Below are 23,661 nucleotides of genomic sequence, written 5' to 3'. Positions count from 1 at the left end.
ACTCTCGGAATTGCTCTATGCACAGGTTTTTAACCAAGAAGTATTCATTCATTTGGGAAAGGAAGACATTTGGAAGAGTGGCTCCTGTTACAGCAAGGTACAAGTGCATTCATTCATTTCATTTTAAAATGATTTGCTGTTAAGTCAAGAAATTACTTTTATTAAGACAGTACTAGTGGCTAACAATCTTGTAGACTGTTGAAACTACCTCAGGGTAGCTGTCAGTGAATGAAATCCATTTGGAATATCTTGAAAAATACATTGTTGGAAGTGTTTCTGTTGGACTGACAGAACCCACTATGAGAGAAAGCTGGCGCAGCGCACTCTACAGATTTGGCAGGATATTTGGTGGTCTGGAAGAAGAGGGTGGAAGCTTAATGTCAGAGCTGATTATCACAACAGGTAAGCACCAAAAGTTACCATTACTAACAGTAATGCTCATCATGAATGTAGGACCACAAAAAGCTGAGTCCCTGACAGGATTCTAAGCCGTGACTACTCAAACATTTTGTAAGGTTCTTGATATACTAAACTATAGTAAGAATCATGGTGAGCTCATTTACTTGCATATTGCTATTATCATGTGTGTTAATTTTATGCAGTTAAATGCCTGTGCCATCATTATAGTTTACATTTCTAATTTTGTTGAAAATTGGCTGATAGAAACACAAGTAAAAGAGGTGTCAGGCCAGACCTTACATGTACGTGAAGCTCCTCTTTTTGAAACCTTTGCAGCTAGAAGTGTCCCTGCTATTCTCTGTGGGATCGTGGTAGTTGATTGCAGGCACAGTGTAACCCCAAGAATTTTTGTTGGATTACTCTGACATTAGGCTAGAATGCAATAATATTCCTGGGTGGAAAGGGAACACAGAACAGAGACCCTTGCCTCATAAACCTGGACCACTAAGTCTGGAGTGTAATAGGCCAGCCATCAGACCATCAGGCCACCACATTAGTTGACAGAAATTAAACTCATCACAAATAGATGAGCTTGGGAACTGGTGCCTTAAAGGTTAGCAGGGTGCCAAAGCCATAAGCCGCTAGGAGGTATCCATGGCAACCCTGGAAAGCAGGAACCACCCAATGAGTGTCTGCTAACTGGCGCTGTCACACTGAAAGAAATTCAGTGGAAACTACTTACCTGAAGAATACTTACCCTGACCAAGAACAAATCGGGACGGAGGAGAGGGTGTAAGAATCCACAATGATTCGCAAGCAAAGCAGAGCAACTGATCCGCAACAATCAGCTGAATATATTACAACAATTATGCAATGAACCATAAACCCCTGCAAAACCCCTGAAGGCCGCCCCACAGGTCACGTACTCCCAGACAGGGAAACTGCTGGCTGCATAAGCTCATATTTAACTTGCCTAAATGATATTAGCTGGATGGGCACGCTAGCTGGCTGCATTAGCTCGAGTTTATCCTAGCTTAAATGATATTTAGCCACATTAAATTTTACCAGGTTAAAGTATAATCATCAAATTTCAACTCTAATAGTATACATGAAAAAATTACTCGATTCTGATTGGCTGAGAGCAGTGCAGTTCAAGTGTAACACCGGGGAAAAAATTGTAACACCGGTGCAAATTACACATCATGATTCTGGATTATGATTGGCTGAAAGACAATAGGAAATTTCCGAAACCAATGATATTACATAAAATGATGAGGAAAATTTTTTCAAAAACTTTGAAAAAAGTTTTCTTGAATGAGAAAAAATGGCTTCAAGAAAGGTCTTCTGGCACTTCCTCCACGCAAATTTTTTCATGTTTATATTATTAATAAGTAATCATATGGTTTTTCTCATTCAATGTGGAATTAATTTGCACTTGTGAGTTTTTCAAAAAGCTGAAATTGCACTCGCCAAAGTGGCTCATGCAATTTCAGCTTTTTGAAAAACTCACTCTTGCAGACTAATTCCAAACTGAACTCAAAACCGTATGATTACCTACATGTATACAAATTTCCACAAATTAATTTGTAAGAAGTAGAACTCCACCATTTGCTTGCTGCTCCCACCCCTATCAATCTTGTTTACCAACGGATTGCAAGTGAGCACTACATACTATTCTGATTGACAGATGTATTTGATATTACTTTCTAGATATAGACTTTGGCACAAATCCTGGAAAGCTTGGCAGGACTTCATTAATCACCGTAGAAGAAAAAAGGCAAAAGACAAGATGGCTCATCACCTGGGTGAGGATTGCTATAGCATACTTACAATTCATGCAGTACTTGACTGTATTCTTTGCACAAAATAAACAATTTACCTATTATGAGAGGAAATATTCCTTACATCAATTTGCAGCTTTTGAATCAAATGCATTTTACTGAAATTTTCTTTCCTTGATAGATCAGGGACTGATATTATTATAAAATTAAATTTGCACAGATGGCATAGTGGTGAGAGGACTTGCCTCCCACCAGTGTGGCCTGGTTCAATTCTGGCCAGTACCATATGTGGGATGAATTTGTTGTTGGTTTTTGCCTTGCTCTGAAGGGCTTTTCTCCAGGTTTTCCAGATTTCCTCCCTCTACAGAAACCAACGTTTCCACATTCCAATTCGACCAGGATAGAGGACCTACATGATAGCCAGCTAAGGCTGATATGGCTTCCTCTCTAAATATTGTAATATATTTAGTTTATTTGTTCATTGATGTTGTTCTTTTTCTCTATAGCACACCGTGCATTACTTTTGAAATGCTGGTCAGCCTGGAAGGTCTACATTCGGTCTAGACGAAACAAAGGACAACAGACTGACCTGGCTATGGATTTCGCTGATAATCAGCTTAAAAGGTACTTTTAATTACCAAGAAGTATAATGTTATGCTTCATGTAATAAGTCAAAAAATTCCTCCCAAAAAGATATTTATCCCTCTTGGGAATTTGAATACTAAGAGACCTGATCATACAATATATTGGATCTTAAAGGCAGACATCATTTACCAATCTAGAAAATTAATCAAGTATTTGGGAAACTCTTTATATGTTCAACATTATCTACTGTAAATGTTGAATGAATCAATAATTTATTTTGCAACTCCCATGATGTACTGCACTTTTTACATTTTGCAGAAGAGTTTGGGATCAGTGGCTGGCACAATTAACATTCAAGCATAAGTTACAACAGATGGACCACGTAGCCCTCCAGTTCTGGGCAGATAGTCTTATGACCAAGGTAGAGAAAAAAACAGCTAGCCTAGTAATCTATCACTGAATGTCAGTTCAATCAATTAATCAATCAACTGATGTTAGTTTAATAGTTTGCACACTCTCTATCAAACGGAGTTGAAGTCAGATAACTTACATATAGTAACCATTTACTTTTATATAATGTTCCAGCCATTTTACTGACCTTGTTATCAAAATACATGTACATGCAGAAGTGCACTGTACTATAAAACATTGTACAACAGAGAAAGTAATAACCATAATTTTATAATCTAAGTGTATTTCTTCCTGAGGGTCACTCTCTACCCCTTTCTTCGTCCTTACTACCTTCCTGCTGTGGATCTTCTCTCTTTGATGTAGTAATAGCTGCAATAATACCTTGGGTTTCTCATCTATAGACTTGGAGAGTGTGGACTTCTGCTTGTTCAGTTAAAACTGAAGAGAAGGAAAAGATCAGAGTTGCCTCAAGATTTTATGACAGAACATTATTGCTGAGAGTGTGGAGAGGTCTAAAACACTACAGATCAGTCAAAAAACTGAAACAGCTGCGACATGGTAGGTGCTGTACTATGTTGTCTTCAACAAGAGAACATTGTTTTAGGAAGTGTGCTGTTCATTACATTAAAGCTTTAGCTGCCTTTTTGTGTACTGTAAATCAATAAATTGTCAGACTAAAGATTGCAAATCACAGGACTCACCCCACTTCTTGAAATTTAACCATGCTGTTAGAGACAAATAAATATGTCAAGTTTACAAAGGTTCATGGTCTGTAAAATATTATTAAAGCAAAAAACTATACACTTCCTAATACTCAGTACCATTTTCGACTTGTCTATCATGTTTTATTGTCAAATCATCATGTTTATGATCAAACAAAATGGTAATCAGGCTATCAGCAAGGATTTGAAAATTGTGCATCCAAAATGTGCTACATGTGAAGCATAAAACATTTTATCCTGTGGATGCCTGGACAGCCATCTGGCTAAAAGTGCAATGGCACTCAGTACTCTTACATGTAACTCCCATTTGTGTACTATTGAATACTAATAATTTGTGTAAGATGTTTGTGTAAACTACTTTCTGTTCATGTAGACGCTGGTAGAAGACACTTCTCATCTGTATTGCTGAAAAGGTCATTTGACATTTGGGTAACAAGATGGCAGAGACAAGTAGAGCTTTCTCAATTTGATGACTTGATTAGTTACAAAGGGGATGTGGCTGTTGCAAGGAGAGCTTTTGTTAACTGGAAATACTGTATCCTCGCCCTCACTTTGATCTTTAACCAAGAGTCAACAATATCTCTTTCAGAACGGTAATAAGAGTAAAGAGATAAGACAGTTAGGGCTGTGTTCTTAACATTAGTTATCGCAGCATGGATGCTCAAACCCGGACTACTTGATGTTGAGTGCAATGCATTAAACATTTCGCCCATTGAGAGTATACATATTATAGAGTATATATACTATATTATATTGATCAAAAGACCATCTTCAAGTGGTCATGATTATCATTGTGACATTTGCATCGTAGTAAAATGTTTCTCTCTGTAATCAACTTTCTTTAACTTTCTCTAATTTTACTAAAAGACATTGCTCTGAAACATGAAGAGTATGAAAATGAAGACATTGCTGTCCGTCACTATACACAACACTTGCTGGTTAGTCATCAACTTTGTTAGCATGTTAAATTTATAATCATGTCCTTTGAAAGACTTTCAGTTTAATTCACATATCACATAGGATTTGTGCTATATTTAAGTGTAACTATGTAACAAACAATGTGTTCCATGCATTCAGTAATTTTCTGTGAGGATAAAAACAACTACAACACAAAAAACTAATATTCTATGCGAAAGATTATTGTTGTTGCTAAAAATAAATTGACAATAAAGTTGACAGTTACTTGTGATAATACATTGTTCGTGGTTAGTCTTACGCAGCTCGTTTCGTCCCGGCCAAGGGACTCATCAGAGACCTTTCTGCTTGGCAAACTCGTTGGGCGTCGCGCCCAAAGTCCCGTTCGCTAACAAAATGATGACAGCAATCTCGCCTTATATCGCATAAGGATTCCCGACCGCACAAATTCACGAGTGAAAATTGACAATAAATGCTAAAAATAAAGCCTGAAAAAAAAATTCAGGCTTGAACGGGATTGAAACATTCGACTTCTGCTATACTTTGTTACCAACTGATCTATCAACTGAAGCAAACTGGGAGCTGGTAAATTTGCGAGTTCATAATAATATATTGTAGATGGTGAAGACAGACACGGGAATACGTTAAAATATCCTCTCTGCAATGATCTTTTGTGTATTATAATCTTTCTCGTGCCATTATATATAATTATGTGCAGATGAGAATGCAGGTGGATTTAAGTTTCCGTTTATTCTCAGACTGATTTTTCAGACACGGCCAATTTCTATAGACTTCTGACTGTAATTTTTCAGTTGAAAGTTGACCAGTATGAGTGCCTTCACTGCCACAGTAATCTCCAACCGTAATATTAGAGAGTTTTTTGTGTCCTGTACAGAAAACCTGCTTTAATGCTCTTCATCTACAAGCTGTCCAGAGAAGACTAAAGAACATGCGCCTAAGGATGGCTGAAGATCTGTGGCAGAGATTTGTAAGTAGAGTATGGTAACACAACCAAAGATACTGAAGATGACAGGAAGTGTAAACATTATTTGATACTCATGACAATAGTGCAGTGGTGAAAGAACATGTTGAAAGGACAATTACTGTACTGTACATTCCATTTCTTGACCATACTCCAATACCATCTGCATTCATTACACGGTGCCCATGATGCCATTTGACAATATGCAGTGACTATACGAGTTGCAATTTGTTTTGTTAGCAACTGCAGAGAGTGTGGAATGTTTGGTTAAGGCGATGTGAGCATTCGGAGGAACTCAAGCTTCATTCAGTTTCCAGGAAAGCAAGAGCACATCACAAGTAAGACGAATGTGAAGTTTCTAACATTCTAATCATTTTTTTGGGATGCAATTTGTGGGTTTTCTTTTGCCTTTGGTTAATAACTTGTTCATGTGTAGTTTTCAGCTGAAGAGGAAGCTGTTTGCAATTTGGGTGAGATACTGCCAGTGGAGGAGATTCAGAAAATCGCAGTATGGAAAAGCTGATTATCATTTCCGTGAAAGAGCTCTGCCCAGGTTTGTTTTAATGTCAACATTTTCTACCTGTCTGATTGGCATTGTAACAGCAGCAAAAAGATTTTTGAGACTCTTGGAAATTGAAGGTGTCGGTGACAGTTACTAACACATTCTCGTGTTTTGTAGATACTTTTGTAGAATGATGATTTTTGTGGATCTGATCCACTCCAAGAAAGAACATAACCTTGCTGCAGAAAAGTTCAGGCGGTGAGTTAATACAGAACAAAAGAATTCTACACTTTCTCGTCTTTAAGACTACTGCATGTTAATCAGGTTTTTCCAGAGCCATGGGAAAGTAAGGGCATGCAGGAGCAATTTTTTCAAGTCGGAGAAAAAGTGAAAATTTTGTATCAAGTCTGGAAAAACACCAAATGTTTGCCCTACACAATGAAAAGATGGGAAACATGATTTCAATTTCAGATGGCTCCGGTTGTCACGGACGTTTGGACCTAACGGACGTTTGGACCTCGTGATGTTCTCTTCCCAAAATATAATACAATTTGATTATTTTACCTTATAGTATTTTTAAATTGCAGGGAAGCACTTCTGGCAAAGATGTTTTACTCGTGGTGGAGAAAATATCAGCTGATGATGGATGTCAGAATGATGGAAAGAATGGTAAGAATTGCCTTCATTTTCTCTGTACTTTGACCTTCATTCCATTTTGTTAACATCAAACCCTTCTTTCTTCTCCCCTCTTACTGAGCTTAAAATCAGCAAAGTACGAAAGCAAGTTACTAACAAGAAAACAACTGATTTGTGATAAGTATATGTTTTAGGATTTATCAGTTGCCGGCAAGTTTTGTTTTGTCGTAAGCAACCTGACTTTTCCTTTTGACGCGATAATCGGAAGTTCGTTCCAAGTTCTTACATGTATTACTCAGCAGGCTAAAAGAATAATGTTATTAATCGTTAAAGGGCTATGCTTTATTTTAGGCCATTCTTCATAATGATGAAGTCATCAAGAGGCGTTCTATTCAATTCTGGCTTCAAAGAGCACGAAGTAAACTGCACGAAAGAAAGTTGGAGGTAAAAGATGCAGCTTTTTTTCGAGACAAAGTTGAGACAGTTTGCTTTTGTTTATATTTGTCTGAGACTGATTAACAACTAACACTTCTTCAACGAAAATGTGACCTTTCCTGAACCGTTCACTCCGAGAGTCCGATCTTTTACTCAACTAAATATGGTGGTCCTGAATCGCAATTTTTGTCACGGGCTTGGGATGTTGACTCAAATGTATACATGTGAAATAATTTTTCGTGCTTCTTGCGATATTTTACTACATCCTTGTGGCTTTGGCCCTTGAATACATTTGTTGAACACGCTTCCTTCGCTGAGAGATTTTCCACAATTTTGCAATTTGCGTTGCAACCTTATCTTTTTGCCTTGCGTTCTGTCACATCAAGGGTTCTCAGTGCCCGATTAGTGTATCACCCAAAACCTAGAGGAAGTCATTAAGCAAAGAGAAATATACTGTACTGTTCTTTTAAAAGAGAAAACAAAACTTTGTGTTAGGGTTTTATGCGACAAGTCATGGTTCTAAACTAGATGTATTAAATATTTTACTCTTAGGCTGTGGCTGATGATCACCGCAATCGAAAATTGCTTCTAATAGGAATAACACGGTGGAGAGAATTTGACAGAGAAATGAAACAAAGGTAAACTTTGATACACCACAGATGTGTCACCATGTTCACTTCACTGACCTACTGGTATACGACGCTAATTCGTATGCGATCTTTACGTAATTGATCAAACACGAAAGACAGTGTTTGACCACATTACCAAACACCTCGAAGTTCGTCAAAAATACTCCGCAACGCGTCGTATTGTCAACTCTCTCCTCTGTATTTGAAAATGTGGTCAAACACGGTCTTTCGTGTTTGATGTATTACATCACCTGCGGCCCTTGACTCCTATTATTTAAAAAACTTCACAAGATGGTCGTTAACATTTAATGGTTTGCTTGTGTTGCCCCAGTCGCTCAGTACAGCATTCATCGGTGAGGCATTACTACATTCATCTTTTGAGAAAGACGTGGGCAGCGTGGCAGCAGGTGAGCCCTGGTCTTAAACCACAATATTTGCTTTACGGAGATTAAAAACTTGTCTATTATGTGCGTTGAACTGTCAGTATCTAATGATCCATAGAGATCTGGCTGGGGTCATTGTGTTGTTCTTGGGCAAGACACTTTACTGTCACAGTGCCTCTCTATACCCAGTTGTATAAATGTTCTTGTTCTTTTATCCTTTTCACTCCCCTTTGGAACACGGGAAATCCACAGTTCTCCTCTACTCGTCTCGATCCTGTGTTTTTGGTATTGGCGAATTGTTGGGACAACCTGACAACCTGGCTCTTAACCTGCAAGAAACTAGCATCCCTTCCAGTGGGTGGGAAACAAGACTCTTAGCCACTTCATGATGCACAAACTGGAGTTAAGTGTCGAGAGTAGTACTCTATTTCTTTTATAAAATATTTCTCAAAAATACGCCTGAATCTAAAACGTCACAACCGTGTTTACATACTCCCATCTAAACATACCTATCGACCAATGAGCGTGTGCGTAGTATGTCAGTTATTTTATAAACTATATATATACTTTGCGAGCGCTCGGAGACGTTCGCGTTTTGTGACACCTGAAACAGCACAAACTGACCGCTGTTATTTTGGGTTTGTTGTGCTTTTGTTTCAGTTTGTTCATCACAGGCAGTTAAAATGGCAGAAACAGGCACGTGCCGACCTGCTTTATCAACGGAACCTTCTCTCTGTTGTAATCAGTGCTTGGAAGGTGAGACGGTAATCGGTGTGGTAATAAATACTTTTGAACTGCGTAGATGCTAGAAGTGAGGTCAAATCTTTAAATTGAAGTAATCTCAGTTGCTAGTTATGTAAAGAACCTTGTGATTATCTCTTGACGACTCGATCATTAACTGTTATCTACGTTTATTATATGACTGAGAAAATTTCTTCATTGTGATTGGCTGAGAGCAAACTAATTTATCGTTAATTCTCAATTTGCACTGCAGTGCAAATTAAAGCGCCCGCGTTCGCAATTTTCATATAACAAATAAGTAATCGTTTGAAAGCTCGAGCAATTAAGGATTTACACAACTCATGATATTTTGAAAATTCTTTCACATTGCACTCACCTAAAGGCTCGTCCAATTTTGAGAGAATTTTCAAATATCACTCGTAGTGTAAATCCTTAATTGCACTCACATTCATACGATTACCTGTACATATTTAAATCGGTAACGCGACTGTAACTTGATCTCTATCTCTAATTGAAAAAGGAAAACATGAGAAAATAGAACTTCGTGCGAGTGTCGATAACCTATCCACGTACTTTTGTGTAACTTCTGGTAACTTAATAGGAAATGTAGATCAGTTTATAGTAAACCTGCTTTAGGTTGCATTGCTAATGTATATTTCGCTGTCTTTTTTTGCAGGGCCATCACAAGCATGTGAAGGTTGTTGAAACGCATAGCGATGAGCGACTTCAGGCGCACAATGTGGATCGATTGAGGTTATTTTTGAAGTTTGTCTCTTGTTCGCCTTAATTTCCAATTCTTTTCAAATTTTGTTGTCGTACACTAGAAAGGAAGCCCAATCGTTAAACTTATGTATATCACTTTACTACAACTTTCTAAACGAGAAAAAATTATAGTACTAATAATTATCTGTCATACTCTATTTAACAATTACATTATGAGTTCGAGAATTCTATCGCGTGATAGTTGACGATACTAGTCGTTCAAAACTTTATCTACATCCTTTTCACGACACAGACGCTTTGAAAACGTAAAGAAGCGGTTAACATTCCAAAGCAATTGCTACTAACTATCCACAACAGAAAAGATAGTGAGCAGCGTAGCCAATAACAGAACGGCATTCATGATAGAATGCTAGTAGATTTATACTAATCACTGATGCCTTGACTGCCTTGGGTAAGAATTACAGCACTTTTCTTGAATACATAGGCCCGAACTATCTTCTCTTGTTCTCAGGTCAACCTTTGAAACGTGGAAGCGGAACGCTGAAGCAAACAAAGAGGAAAGGAGAAATAAGCATGTTGCGAAGACATTGTTCAATCAAACATTACTTTCCAAGGTGAATAAAACAGCAGGCTTTCGACAAGAGGACAGTTTTACGTTTCTCCCTGAAATGTCCCGCACGATGATTCTGCAAGAATAGGTTATAATTTTGAAAAGGTTCTTGCTGCTAAGTGTGACCCTTCCTTGTGTATGAGGAACGTCTTATTGTATCTAAAAGGAAGACTACATTCCAAGGACATGCAGTATACATACTGCTTTGGATCCCCTGATTCATCCTCTTAAAATTCAGGTTGTTTATGTTCAATAGACTACAACAAAACTAAACTGCTTCGATACATGCACCAATCCATGCGTGGTTCAAATAAGAACATGTTTCAATATTTAGGCTCGACATGTTTTCCTATAATGGGGTTTAAATGCCAAATGTTAAGTTTAGCCTACTAGGTTTTTACCTTATCTTAACTCTCTCTTTAATATTTTTAGTGCATAATCTATTTAGAAACCTAAATGCCCAAATCAGTGCCTAATAGACATGCACCACATACATGTATACACGTGTAAGACCTTTTTATGGCTAACCTGAAAAACCTTGAAGTTCTTATATGTGGATTTTTTTTTTACTGTACTGAACTGCGAGCTTAACTTGGGAGAGTATTTCTTAGGCGTCGGCCGTTAAGCCTCTATGGTTCAGTTTGATCCTATTACACCTAAAGACTGTTAAATCTTTGCAGTGTTTCTCGTGTTGGAAAGAATTCTCAACTCATCATGCCGTCAAGAAGTGGCAGCAGTGGCAACGTATTCAGGAAATACAACAGAAACTCGCGAGAGGTTAGTAAGAGGTGCTGGTTACTCTGTTTATGCAGCAAAGTGAGGTTTTCTAAGAAGTAGGCCTTTTTGATCAGTTGTCATGAGAACCATGCGTTGGTGAAATGGCCAACTGGGGTTTTAAGAGTCCAGAGGTGGAAAGGATGCAATTAGAACTTAAATACCGCATAATGTTGGGAAAACAATGCTCAGGATTACAAGGGGCAACCTGCACCGTTTACAGTGTTCTTTATGATTGGCCAACCGAAACAATAGATAAAGAACTTAAACAATTCCCCTAGCTCTAACATCGAAATAGGTACAGATAAACAAGAACAAATCAAAAAAGAGGTTTTAAAGAGGTGCAGGTCAACAAGGACGAATCAGGTGCAGGTTAACTGGAATTACCGGAAGGTATGGTTATTGTTGCTCTTTTGACAATGTTATTTGCTTTGCAAGGTAAATTACACCGTTCGTTCCGTGCTTGGAAATCCTTCAAACTGAAGTCGGTACGAGACAAGACTCTCAGAAATAAGGCTTGCGATCATCATAATAAGACACTGCAACGAAAAGCGGTACAAGCATGGAAGGGCTACATTCACCTTTGTTTCAGGATCAAGGTAAGCGACCTTTGTGCGACTTTTCTTGGACGACATTTTTGACCATACGTGTTCCCGGGTGGTAGGGTTACTTACACATTTTGTAGTTTGAGTTATGGAAGTTCTCTTGGTGAATATTCTTGGTCGTCCCCGTTCCCGGGTACTTTATCCCCGGTCCCCGTAGTTGAAGGGTTACATACAAACTGTAAAAGACGAATGATATTTTATGATTTGAGTTGATGATTTTCTTGGCTACCTGTATTTTTTGACAACTGTTTTTAAATTAAAGTTTGAAGCTGGCAAATACCTACGTTTAAACTTGAACCAGCTGCTGTGCCAGAAAATTAAGGAAAAATTTTGGAATTGAATTAGAGTAAGTGACGTAATTTTCCTTTTCAGATTCTTGAAAGACAAAGCATGTGGATTCATAATCGAAGGATTACCGCTGCTTTCTTCAAGAAATGGAAGAAACAGGTAATCTCTCTAAACCATCTTGTAACTACAATATTTAATTTCATGGTAATAGATGTCCAACAGTAGCAATTAAATAATGAAAGAATGAAGAATGCGAATGCAGCCATAACACTACTGGAAAAATGACCTGAAAAAATTTCAGGCTCTGAACGGGATTCGAACCCACGACCTTTCCGTCACCGGTGCAATGCTCTACCAACTGAGCTATCAAAGCCATGCACATGAGAGCGGTCGTGTGGGTTCGGCCCTATATGTTAACACTGCTGGAAAAATGACCTGACGAATCGAATCCCGTTCAGAGCCTGAAAGTTTTTCAGGTCAATTTTCCAGTAGTGGTATGGCTGCATTCGCATCCTTCATTCTTTCATTATTTAATTGCTACTGTTGGACATCTATTACCATGAAATTTATATACTTGAGCCGAGTATTACGTCCACTGAACATATAGGGCCGAACCCAGACAAGGCCGCTCCCATGTGGCTTTGATAGCTCAGTTGGTAGAGCATTGCACCGGTAACGCAAAGGTCGTGGGTTCGAATCCTGTTCAGAGCCTGAAATTTTTTCAGGTCATTTTTCCAGGTCATTTTTCCAGTAGTGTTATGGCTGCATTCGCATCCTTCACGATTCTTTCACAATATTTAATAAAGAAATATTTTCCACGTCAGGTGTTATGGTAAAACGAGTGCATGTGTTAGAAAACGTGGAAAGCTATAGATGTTACTTTCAGAGCTGTTTGAAGTTCATCTGAACTTTTATAACTGTTTTCTTGATTCTATAGCGAAAGTCCTTCATTTCTTTTACGGCATGAACGCTCAAAATAATTTTTGATATTACCACAGAGTTAAGGGAAACCAACCAACCGTTGTGCAGGACGCAAAACCAAATATTGCTGTGGAATGTTTCAGTCTTTTGTTGAGTTTCATTGTACATTAATGTTTGCTGCTTTTTTGTCTTTCATAAAGTTATACGTGCGGTTCTTAAACTTACGACATCTTCAACTACACCATTTGGAATAAAATTTTAACCAACGGAAACTTAAAGTGAGAAAAAGGATAGCGAAATGTTAAGAAACGGACCAAAAAGTTGAAACATTTCAACAGTGTATCTACAACAGATTTGGCCCAGTTCATTTAGTTGCACAAGTTTGTAATGTGTAAATTTTCAGCACGCCATTGTAGTTCAAGAAAAGAGAAAGACAGTTCTGGCGTTGTGGCATTGGAGTGTGAACCTACAAAGAAAGGTGAGTAGTGTGTGTAATACGTACGAACAGTTAGATTTACCATGCTAGTGTTCAATAACACGGAGTATTTATTGATTCATCGGTGACGGATTCATATTCAGTATCATTGGTTAGTTCTATGCGCTTGTATTTTAAAAATTTACAAGAAATGATGTTCCATGTTGTCGATCATTTCTTATCCCTTGCGCATATGGTTTAGTGAGACTAAGGTAAATTTGTACTCGCCCGCCCGCCCGCCCGCCGCCCGACCGATCTAACTAGTATCAGCCTATACCACATTTGCCTCGTAGGGAAACTTGGGTTTTGATTGGACCCAAAATATGAATACTGCCCTGTAGGACTTGCCAAAAGTAATCACTAGGCGACGAAAGAGCTTGTCCTTTTTTCTACCGCGTTTAATCTACGGTTATTTTGGTGTGGTTTAAAGGCGTTTTATGGTCTCTTGGAGTACGCAATCTCTCGCAAGAGGAAAGAAGTTCGAATCGCCAGAGCTTTGGAAGAGCGACGAAACAGACTTTTGCGGACCGGAGTCACGCAGTGGATGAAGGTGTGACGACGTAACACTTTTAGATCGTAGGCTTGATGTTTGATTGGCCAACGTTTCGCTATATGCGAGATTGGTTTTACTATTGGAATTTATTGTTTGTTTCCCTTGTGGTGACATTTTAGGTTGGCTTTCATCTGGCTTCAGAAAGATCAAGACTTGCCCAAGAAAGACAGCTCGAGGTTAGCTCGATTGTATCAGTCGTCATTTCTCAAGTTTCTCCACATCACTTTTCATCACACTTCTTGACCACCATCCCTTCTCTTGATTACGTGTTCACAGGCTGCTTATTCCGTGCACCAGTGCGTGTATCGCTGTGCGATGCACTGGAGAAGAGTTACGGCAAATCGAGTTCGACAGAGAGGAGGCAAGCCAAGGCCGAGACCTGTGATCGAGCCGAAATCTGATTGGCCAGTTGCCAAGTTACCAGTAACAACGCGCTCTGTTCCCTCAATCCAACCCTCGGCCTACACTATGGAAGTTCACAGGTAAAAAAGAAATGCAGTTCTTTTTCCATAAGTTGATAACTTGCGCGTTGTTTTTACAATATTGTGAACTAGAGAGGTAGGGGTATCACTATGTTGCATCCAAGGCTCGAATAAACGTTCCCTTGGTTTACGAGAAACAACATTGTCAGAATGTAGCTTTGATCCCGAGATCAATGGTAGATTAACGAGAGACTCATTAGCCTTTCGTGGGTCAGCACTCTGAAATTTAGTTAATTGTAATGATAAAATAGATAATTTAAATTTCAAGGAAATTTAAAGGCTACTTATTACGAAGGAATATTTTTAAGACTTCTTTTTGGACAGTTCAGCTGCCTCCACATCCTGATATAGAGATAGTGATTACGCATATTTTTAGAACTGAACTTGAACTAATATTTTAAGGCCCTAGATTGATACTTTGATCTTAGTTCCGTATTAGGTAGTTGAGTATTATACACGACCCCACGAGCTTTGAAGCTTTCACTCTTCAGTATCATGTTAAAATAAAGGTTTTATGTGGACTTGACAAAGGATTGAATGCGATTTCTTTAAGAAATTAAAATTTTCAAATTTCAAAGCAATTGGATTCGAGTTCGAAACAGAAGGCTCCAATTTTCAAGATTGCACTTGTTGTAATCCGTTTCCATTCGCGCTGTTAGTAGTCTTCTTCACGTCCTTATGGCCCCATTCATTTGAGGAAAAATCTACACGAAGGATTCCTCAGCGTTTCTCCAAATAATTGTAAAGACCAGTGACATTGCTCTCCCTCCTCGAGTAGCAGAAAGAGTAAGTGCAAGAACTCTCCACTCTGTGCTCTGTTACAGGTGCCTCCCTTTTCTAATGGTCTGTTTCCTCCCTCCATTTTTGCTAGAATTGCGCCAGAGGGTTTCAAGGAACGTCCGCGACCAAGAAAACCCGACTACTTGAGGGAGTCCTTTGATTTCACTCAAATATCCATTGCAACAAATGTATCACCGCGCGTGCCATCCACGCGTGTCACGGACCAAGTGGACGATGACGAAACCAAACCACGTTCCTCGCCACCCCGACCGTCTTATCAAATGAGGACCAATATCCACCCCCACCAGAGGAACCCTAGGGAGGAATCGATTGTCTTTCCGTCGTCTTCAGGGGAGGAATCTTTTCCTGGTGCAGAGAGATCGAAACAAGCTCGAGAGACAGTTGGTGAGATACTAAATGTACTCTGATAACGTTACTTTGTTGAGCAACAGTTAGCTAACTGAGTAGTTTTATGTTTTGGGTGGAGTAGATGGCGTAGTTTATGAACGTCTTTTATCTAGGAGATCACCACTAGTGATAAGATAGTTTCTGTAAACATCATGAATTTAAAGAAAAGGCTTTCGCCACTCTGCCTGAATGAGAAGTCATGCATTGTTTTCAGACTCCTCAGAAGCTGCATTCAGTGACAGGCAGCACGGGTTCGCTGACCCAGTATCGAAACCCGTACAAAAACCTTCCATTCCATCACTTACGAACAAGGCTCAGGCACGAGGACCCGAACGAAGAGTAGTTTTATTACCTCCCTCGTCCTTCACCCTACCTTCACGTGCTGAGGGAGCCCAAATGCATCCCTCTGTGCCTGAGGGACTGGAGGTTCTTGCTTCTACTTCACCGTATCCCGCATCAACCCCTCGCACCTCCCTAGAGAGTGAAAAACGACTGGCATCCAGTCCTTCTTCGGCCACCTCGTTATCGAGTAGAGGCTCTGAAGACGAAGAAGAGGTGGTGAGAGAAGACGAGGAGGAAGAAATCGACGAAGAACAGGATGATGAGGAATGTAAACCGAATACGAGAGAAGAGGCTGTAAGAAGTGAACTACTAAGTCAACTGAAAGGCGAAGGAAATCTTCAAGAACGTGTTGCAACTATGAAGAATATCCTACAAGAATTTCAAGACATCAAAGTTACATATAGGTAAATACAGCATTTAGCGTTTTCTTGTTTCTATAGTGTTCTTGAGGTCCAAATCTGGTCACTGTAGTACCAATATTAAACATTGCCGGCGAAAGACAGGAGTCTTAAAATGGAATAGGTTAAGGCCATCAACCTAACGAAAAGCAGAGTAACGAGAACAATGTCCGAAACTTTTACTGTTACAATGTTAAATACAAGGTGTTGCAGGCGTCAGTCTTGAAAACTGCAGCTCGAGTCATTTGACAGTGGCTTGTCGCACATTTGTTTGCACTCTTTCTCTTGTTTTTACGTTAATCTGACGGTAAAACCAATTCCAGTTGTCTTTCACGTGTTACAAGTACCAAGTGTTGCAGGTACCAATCTTGAAAACAGTCCCACGGGTTTCATCAAGGGTCGCGTACCGGGAAAATTGACCAGCTGTGAGGATGATTTCGCCTGCTTGGTTTGACCATTTAGAGGGAAGGTTTTCTTATGGAGAAGTTCATATCAAAAAGTTTTGCCCTCCTGCGAAAACCAGTTGCTTTTCTGCTGAAAATGTCAATGAAACCCCTGAAAACTACAGCTCGAGATATTTGAAAGTTGGCTTGACCCGCATTTGTTTCCACTAAAGGTAAAGGTAAAGTTAAACTTTATTTCGCCAGGGTGGCCCATTCAGCGACGAGGCTGATATCCAGAGGGGCCCTGGACTGAAAATATAATAATTACTCTTACACTCTTTCCCTTGTTCTTAAATTAATCTGACGGCGAAACCAAATGCAGCTGTCTTTCACATGGTTGTAATGTTATTATGTTTTTTTCTTTTTTTTTTTTTGAGTCATAAAAAGAAACAGCGAGATCAGTTGTCCGTGTGGGTTCAGGAACAGGTAGAGAGACTGGGACCGAACCATGAGGATGACGAGTTGTTACAAACTGAACAGTGCTTACATGAAGTAAGAAAAACAAAACTGCTTGGTTTTTGTTTTTTTGTCGGAATCTTAGTTTTTTTGTTATAATCTTTGTTCTGTTTTTTTTCTCCGAGAATCCACTGCTACCTCATAGTAACCTCACTTGAGCTATCCTATCTTCGGTCGGCAAACTGATCTACTCACATCTTTTGTTATCTTTATCTCTATCGTTTCATAGTTGACCGAGGAAGTGCACAACATGGCGGAAAGAATAAGAAAGACTCGACCTCTTGTTGAAGAAGTGGCATCGAGCATCAGAGAACTCATTCAAAAAACTGGTTTGGGTTCGTCTGCCTAGCCTCGGCCATTTCCAGGTCAAGATTGTGAAATCCTAGTGTTCCCTTTGTGGATTTTGGACCATCAAGGGACGTTCACTCACAAGACGAGCTTCGTCTGCTCTACTGACCAAATACCCACAGAATGTGGCTAAATCGCAGCGGTAATGGGTCATGCTTGACGAAGGACGTGTTGAGTAATGAATGCTCTGAGTACAGTGGAGGCAAGTTAAATGGGACCGTTTCCTTTGCTATCAGTTCATCTAACACAACAAAATATCGGAAGCTAGGAAAAAATGCGAAACATGTGTCCACTCAACAATTGCAACGTAAGATGTAACTGGAATGGACAGGGAGAACCTTTTCCAGACTCATGTTCATTTCGTCTGTTCTTAAAATGTACGAGCCTGGACTAGTGAGGCAGGCTGATTCCTTCGGGATTAATATTCCTCTGTAAGTTGCGATTTATTGAATCCCGGAATGTTCTCCTCCAGATAGGCCAGTAATGCTTTTCTGACTAAAAATAAAACAAACTGCAGTTTTAAAATTATGTATTTTATTGTCTGCTTTATTTTGCAAATGTTTTCCACGGTAAGAGTAATGGGCTGTGTCCTTTTAATCACGCCGCTTAGAGCACATTTTTAGCTCTTTTAAGTTCTATAAATTTTCCTTTCAATAACGAATTGCGTGACGGAATGTTCAGGAGGGGAGAAACTTCCATGGTAAAGTGACAGCGATGCTTTTTCAGAAATTCTAAAGAGAGCCCTAATGGTAATAGATGCCGTTTTTTGGGCGAGGCGCAAGTCCTAAGAGACACCGCGACGGTTGCATCCACAGCCACACCTACAAGGGCAGGTCTTATTTCCCACTCGTTTTGTAAATTTCTCGTTCTTTTCAGGCTTATTTCTCGTTCTTTTCAGGCTTATTTCTCGAGAACTATATGTGTTGAAGATAAACACGCTAAGCGTACACGTCAATTGGGAAGTTTCCCGGGAAGAATTCTGCAGTTCTATGTATGTGTGTATGAGTCACGTGACCACAACCCCCCTATAGAGCACGTGACTACCTTGTGAGTCAATCAAAGCTGGCCACACGTGGTACTTAATCGCTAGAGATTTCATGTCCGAGGTCATGAACCGTCCATGTAGCTTGTCTGAGAACACTGTAGCTTCATACTCGATGATCATTGGTGGAATCTGGACTGCCATCATCCAGGACAAGCGCACGCATTCATCCATGTATTCTTTTAACTTTGTGCAGTTTTGTAACTCGGGGAAATCGTACAATGTGCTCCACAGTTGTTTGCTCACATCCTGACACAGGAAACAACAAATTAACAAATTGACGTCAGTGTTTCATGCGTCTGTCCTGTTAGTGATCATGAATTTCGTCATAACATTGTCAAAGTAGCTGTGGAACCAGGAGCGATAGCCCCCAAATTGTCCGCCCTCGCTCGTTGACTTATCGCATTAATTCGTATCTTCATTGCAAATATGCTAACTGTTTTCAGACATAACTCTTCGACTTCAGATGATAGGTTTAGCCCTCTACAGTTTTCGATTTTTGTCTTGTTTTGCCTTACTTGAGATCTGCAAAACCTTAAGGTTTCTTTTCCTCAATGCAATACTGGCTCAACAGTGTGTACAGCTTGAAAAGCTGAAAAGCTTCAAAACCTACCCGTTTGATCTTGTCGATTTTTAATCGTGCGCCTGTCTGTCGGAAGTAGTCATTGAGGCGGTCTTGTATATCCTGTGCATGCTCAGCTTTCTTCTCTTCATCCGGGATGTCTAGCAGGTGTTTAAGCTTGTGCTGTTTTTCTGTGAGTGCTTGTTGTACCGTGCGAAAAGCCACCTGTGGGTTGTACGTGCAATTAGTTTATGATATTAATATTAATAAGTGTTGATTTTCAAGTAATTTGCACCTGTCATAGGCTCGATTACCAGCCGCTGATCAGGAAAGGAGCCCGCGTTCCTCCCAGGGGAGGAACGTAGACCGGGCACGAGAGAGCGGCAAAAATCGAGCCTATACTATCACGGTAGAAAATCAAACACAGAGAGGAAAATAACTTCATGGTTAACGGTGTGGACATCGCCAAGTAAGATGACAAATCGTTATGGCGACAAGTTTCATAGTGCTCGTAATATTATTACTGATTGAGTTATAACGTCAACGAGCGGAAAATGTCGCTCACTCCAAACAAAACTTGTCCAAATGGGACTAGTTTCTCTAAGTGTATGAGCATTTTTTCACAAGATGTTTTCAAATTAAACTGGGAAAATGGGATACTTCTGCCCGGTGTTTTATTGTCGTAACCATCTGGAACTTCATTGTATCTAAAAGAAGTGTAGAATTGCACTCACCACGACAACTGAGAAAAGAATTTTGTTTTTAATGTCTCCGTTGTCATCCAGCTTGTCAAGAGATTCCAGGTCATCGAGCTCATCCATAGCATCCAGCCTTGTTTGCGTGTACAGGTTGTCATAGCGCTTCACTAGAGCGGACGGACGGCAATCACCCGCCGATAGGTCCTCGAATTTCCCTCCCTTTTTGAGCTGTCTTTGTGCCTGGTCTTGCAATCTGCAAGATATGAAGTTAAACGCCTCGTCACTGGCCATTGGGAGAAACGTGTTAGGCACGTAACATGTCTTGTCATTGGTTATCTTGGTTAGCACCTAAATTTGATTGGCCATCATTGCAGCCCTCTATTTTGCCTTGCGTTTACCAAGCTGTTGGATTGTATGATGAACATCGAAGGGTTCTTTTTTGAAGTGTTTTCTAGCAAATTTGTGAGATCATCTTACCTGTCTATAAGATCCTTCTCCCTTTTTGTTAAATTTTGGACCATTTTCTGAGCTGCTTCAAGCTCTTTTTGTTTTTCCTCCACCTGTTTGCGAAGGCTAGACTTTTCATCTGTTGGTTTTTGTGTGGAATCATCTGGACTTGGGTTCTTGCCTCGAGCTGACTCAACGTTCTGTGCATTTTCATTGTCACTCGAACTACTGACAGAACTCAGCGCCGAGAACTCTGCAAGAGAATTTGCCATAAGAAAACTGTTACTAATCAAAAGTCTAGACAAAAAGGGGGGAAAACTGAGAGAATGAAATTTTTGCTGCTATCCTTCAGCTTGGATTCGTATCTGTTGTAGGTTAACTGATTTGCCAGCTCCATCCCTCTTAATTCAGTACTCGGTTTCTCTATCAAATCTTTCGCAGTTCACCATCAAATGTTTCTAGTGCATGAACTCGAGTTGTTATCGAAGAGAAACTTACCGTCGCTAGTTCTAGATCTTTTAGCAGTTCTTTACGATAACGACCTTGACATCATTTGTTTAGTGCTACTGCGATGAATTTCGCACCTGTCCTATCTAAGCCGTTTTGAAACATTGACAAAAAGTCTATACGAGAAGAAAAATGCTGTTTACTTTTTTACAATATCTCTTTTTGTTCCAGAAATCAACTTCGCTTCTTCTCTAAAGCTTTTTTTTAATTAAAATAATACAGTACAATTGGATCACATACGAACAAAAAAAGAGAATGAAAAACAGTACACTACAATACATTACACTACACTCCCCAAAGTAGTTTGCCAACCCTTGCCACTCGACTGGGGACGAGATCGACAAAGACTAGCATTACCTGTTTCATCATCCAATTGAGTGACAGTGTCAAACACATCAGTGTCACTTCCGCCGCCTCCCTCCTCATTGGTGCTGACGTCACCAGACTCCGGATCACTCGCAGTCGTGTGAGTAATAGTGGGTACCTTGATTTTCCCCTCTGTTTTGACCACGCCCTTCTGCGACTCCTCCAAGAGCTGTAGTACCAGGCGGTGCCCGTGGTGAAATCTCTCCAGCAGCGGTAACACGTGCTCGTCACGTGATATGTTGAACTCCTTTCTAAGTTGGCTCAGAAGTTGAAGGACCTGTAGTGAGATGAGATGCTGAAATATAACTGCATGAGAAGATCTTATTCTCTTCGTTCTTTCCACCTTAGCTCACTTGATTTAATTCACCTTCTCTTATGTTTTGATTTCTAATGTTGAGAACATCTCTGTGACTTTGCGAACTGTGCGAGTACTTTGCTACTTGGTTTACAAAAGCACTTGGTTTGAAATAAACTGTATTTTTCTTCGCCTGGTAAGAGGGCTCCTAGAAAATAATGGAGTTTATCGTGGGCCAGTTTATATAACTTTTGCCCGGATTATTTGAAACCAATATGGCGTACCGTTGTTTCTGACGTTATATTGATATAAGAGCTTTTCAGAATACACCTTGCGTTCTTCTATTTTCCAAGTGAACTTTGAATGTTTAGAAGATTTCTCGCCTTGCCTCAGTTTTTGGTTTGTTTCCTTGATTTCAACGAATGTGATAGCGGCTTTTTAGCTCTAATGGAAATTTTGTCAATATGTAACAAAAAATCTTCAAACAAAATTTTAGGAAATGTGGAGACCAGTAGGGACAGTTTGCATTTTGATCGTAAGACTAATTTGTGTTGTCAAAAATCAAGCCTGGTACTTTGTTCCTGTGTTCCATGAGAATAGCTTAACGATAAACTGTTTTGAAATTAAATATTATTTGCTTTTCATCGGATGACCCTTTTGTCTGACTAACAGCGGAAAACCGCCTACCTCTTTGTCGTGGTTTATTCGTGCTTCTAACTTGTCAACTAAATCCGTTACTAGAAGTTTGTCCCTCGAATTTATCTGCACTGCATTAAACAGCGACTGGTTAAAGAACAGTCTGTCCTCGATGGATTGTCCTGACATTTTCCTCATGTACTGAGTGGTTTTGTCATCCATATCTGCTTGGCTGTGTCCTGCAATAGCTGACGACAACTCTGCACTATTGTGTGGAACGTTCAACAGAGCATCGGAGAGTTTTTGAAGAGCGTGCTTGTAATGACTCACGGCTCGTTCTAATTCCGTTTTCAAAGCCTCGTGCATTTTCATGTAATAAGTCGCAGATGATCGTGTTATAGTCTCGAGCAAGGCGTGCTCGGAGAATCCACTCAATGCCTTGGAAAACTGTTCCGCTCTCTGGACAAGCCGCTGGTGAAGGGAATCGTCCATTTGTGTACAAATGCTAAATATGTTTTTTATGTGTTCTCTCGAACGTGCGCTAGCAAATGTTTGGTTGTTGTATTTAAGAACGTCGACGAAGTACCTGACCAAGTGATGAACGAAATCGTCACTGCTTAGTCCATGATCGGGGAGTCGCCCCTGACGGTCATAAAATATCTTTGAGTAAAGCGCCTCAAGCGAAGCTAAACTGCTTGGAATATCAGCGTACAAGCTCTCAATGGACAAGTTGTCTAAAATAAGGACTAGTACATCTCCGGGAATTTGATTCACTATTCTGATCAATTCTTGATATTCTTTCCTCTCAATACGTAAGTTCACCTTTCCAATGACTTTTAGAACAAGTAGCTTGCCATCTTGAAGTGGATCAGGCCCTGATTTTGCAGAGATGGTGTCAAAGCTTCGCCTCTCTCGACTCGTTTTTCGCGGCGGTTGTAAACTATCGGCTAGTACGTTGTCGGGAAAGGAATTCGACCGACTGTGCCGCGAGCCAGTGCCTGTGGGGGACAAACTTTTGCGACTCTTTGACATTCTGTTGCCATCAAAGTTACCTCACAACACCAACGATCATCAACGATCGTGAGATCTTCTTAACAAATGATAAAATTCATATCCGTCAATTTCCGTTGCATTAGCATCAATAGCATTCATCGTGTCGTCTTAGTGTCGAGCATCGCTCGCGAGGCTTTGTTACACCTTGATTGATGGTTAAGCCCCCTTAATGCTGGTCATACACGCCTAGAATAACAGAGAAAGCTTTAAGTGAATGAACAACTAGATCAGGCAATCCATTCACTAATGGTCTTGAGCGAAAGTGCACATTACCGAAATGTAAATTTCTTTAGAGCCTATTCTTGCACATTGTTTGGCGGCCAAGGTG

General features: G+C 39.9%; 2 protein-coding genes across 2 annotated transcripts in view; one reads left to right on the top strand and one right to left on the bottom strand.

Annotated features, from left to right (window-relative positions):
* Positions 1-18,252, top strand: part of LOC110066289 (protein SFI1 homolog) — a 22,613-nt gene extending 4,361 nt beyond the window's left edge. Inside the window, exons 4-33 of the mRNA XM_089295097.1 lie at positions 26-97; positions 292-402; positions 2,110-2,204; positions 2,687-2,804; positions 3,084-3,186; positions 3,578-3,734; positions 4,272-4,433; positions 4,766-4,836; positions 5,709-5,801; positions 6,036-6,133; positions 6,232-6,348; positions 6,475-6,555; positions 6,885-6,966; positions 7,285-7,377; positions 7,921-8,006; positions 8,329-8,404; positions 9,041-9,136; positions 9,798-9,874; positions 10,356-10,458; positions 11,135-11,231; positions 11,667-11,827; positions 12,206-12,280; positions 13,446-13,520; positions 13,948-14,067; positions 14,190-14,246; positions 14,347-14,552; positions 15,424-15,737; positions 15,955-16,486; positions 17,301-17,415; positions 17,609-18,252. Of these exons, the coding sequence (XP_089151223.1) occupies positions 26-97; positions 292-402; positions 2,110-2,204; positions 2,687-2,804; positions 3,084-3,186; positions 3,578-3,734; positions 4,272-4,433; positions 4,766-4,836; positions 5,709-5,801; positions 6,036-6,133; positions 6,232-6,348; positions 6,475-6,555; positions 6,885-6,966; positions 7,285-7,377; positions 7,921-8,006; positions 8,329-8,404; positions 9,041-9,136; positions 9,798-9,874; positions 10,356-10,458; positions 11,135-11,231; positions 11,667-11,827; positions 12,206-12,280; positions 13,446-13,520; positions 13,948-14,067; positions 14,190-14,246; positions 14,347-14,552; positions 15,424-15,737; positions 15,955-16,486; positions 17,301-17,415; positions 17,609-17,728 (3,763 nt within the window). The 3' untranslated portion in view covers positions 17,729-18,252. The remainder of the gene's footprint in view (positions 1-25; positions 98-291; positions 403-2,109; positions 2,205-2,686; positions 2,805-3,083; positions 3,187-3,577; positions 3,735-4,271; positions 4,434-4,765; positions 4,837-5,708; positions 5,802-6,035; positions 6,134-6,231; positions 6,349-6,474; positions 6,556-6,884; positions 6,967-7,284; positions 7,378-7,920; positions 8,007-8,328; positions 8,405-9,040; positions 9,137-9,797; positions 9,875-10,355; positions 10,459-11,134; positions 11,232-11,666; positions 11,828-12,205; positions 12,281-13,445; positions 13,521-13,947; positions 14,068-14,189; positions 14,247-14,346; positions 14,553-15,423; positions 15,738-15,954; positions 16,487-17,300; positions 17,416-17,608) is intronic.
* LOC110066291 (uncharacterized) lies at positions 18,245-23,618 on the bottom strand. The gene is made up of 6 exons (XM_020773507.2): positions 22,332-23,618; positions 21,341-21,626; positions 20,507-20,729; positions 20,066-20,282; positions 19,383-19,556; positions 18,245-19,018 (listed from the first exon to the last, which is right to left on the bottom strand). The coding sequence occupies exons 1-6, from the start codon at positions 23,310-23,312 to the stop codon at positions 18,734-18,736; spliced, it is 2,166 nt and encodes a 721-aa protein (XP_020629166.2). The 5' UTR covers positions 23,313-23,618; the 3' UTR covers positions 18,245-18,733.
* Between the last annotated feature and the right edge of the window lie 43 nt (positions 23,619-23,661).

The sequence above is a fragment of the Orbicella faveolata genome, unplaced genomic scaffold, assembly GCF_042242905.1.
Source record: "Orbicella faveolata isolate gen_17 unplaced genomic scaffold, um_ofav_v1 contig_1, whole genome shotgun sequence".
Taxonomy (NCBI): domain Eukaryota; kingdom Metazoa; phylum Cnidaria; class Anthozoa; order Scleractinia; family Merulinidae; genus Orbicella; species Orbicella faveolata.
Note: the sequence above shows the minus strand (reverse complement) of the source record. Positions and strands in the feature narration are given on the sequence as shown.

Bases quoted from the DNA above. Each gene is read 5' to 3' on its own strand.
- LOC110066291 (XM_020773507.2), bottom strand. From the start codon at position 23,312: ATGTCAAAGAGTCGCAAAAGTTTGTCCCCCACAGGCACTGGCTCGCGG. The intron at 20,283-20,506 runs GTAAGATGATCT...CATATCTTGCAG, and splicing joins GAGAAGGATCTTATAGACAG to ATTGCAAGACCAGGCACAAA. The intron at 19,557-20,065 runs GTGAGTGCAATT...TACAACCCACAG, and splicing joins TTCTTTTCTCAGTTGTCGTG to GTGGCTTTTCGCACGGTACA.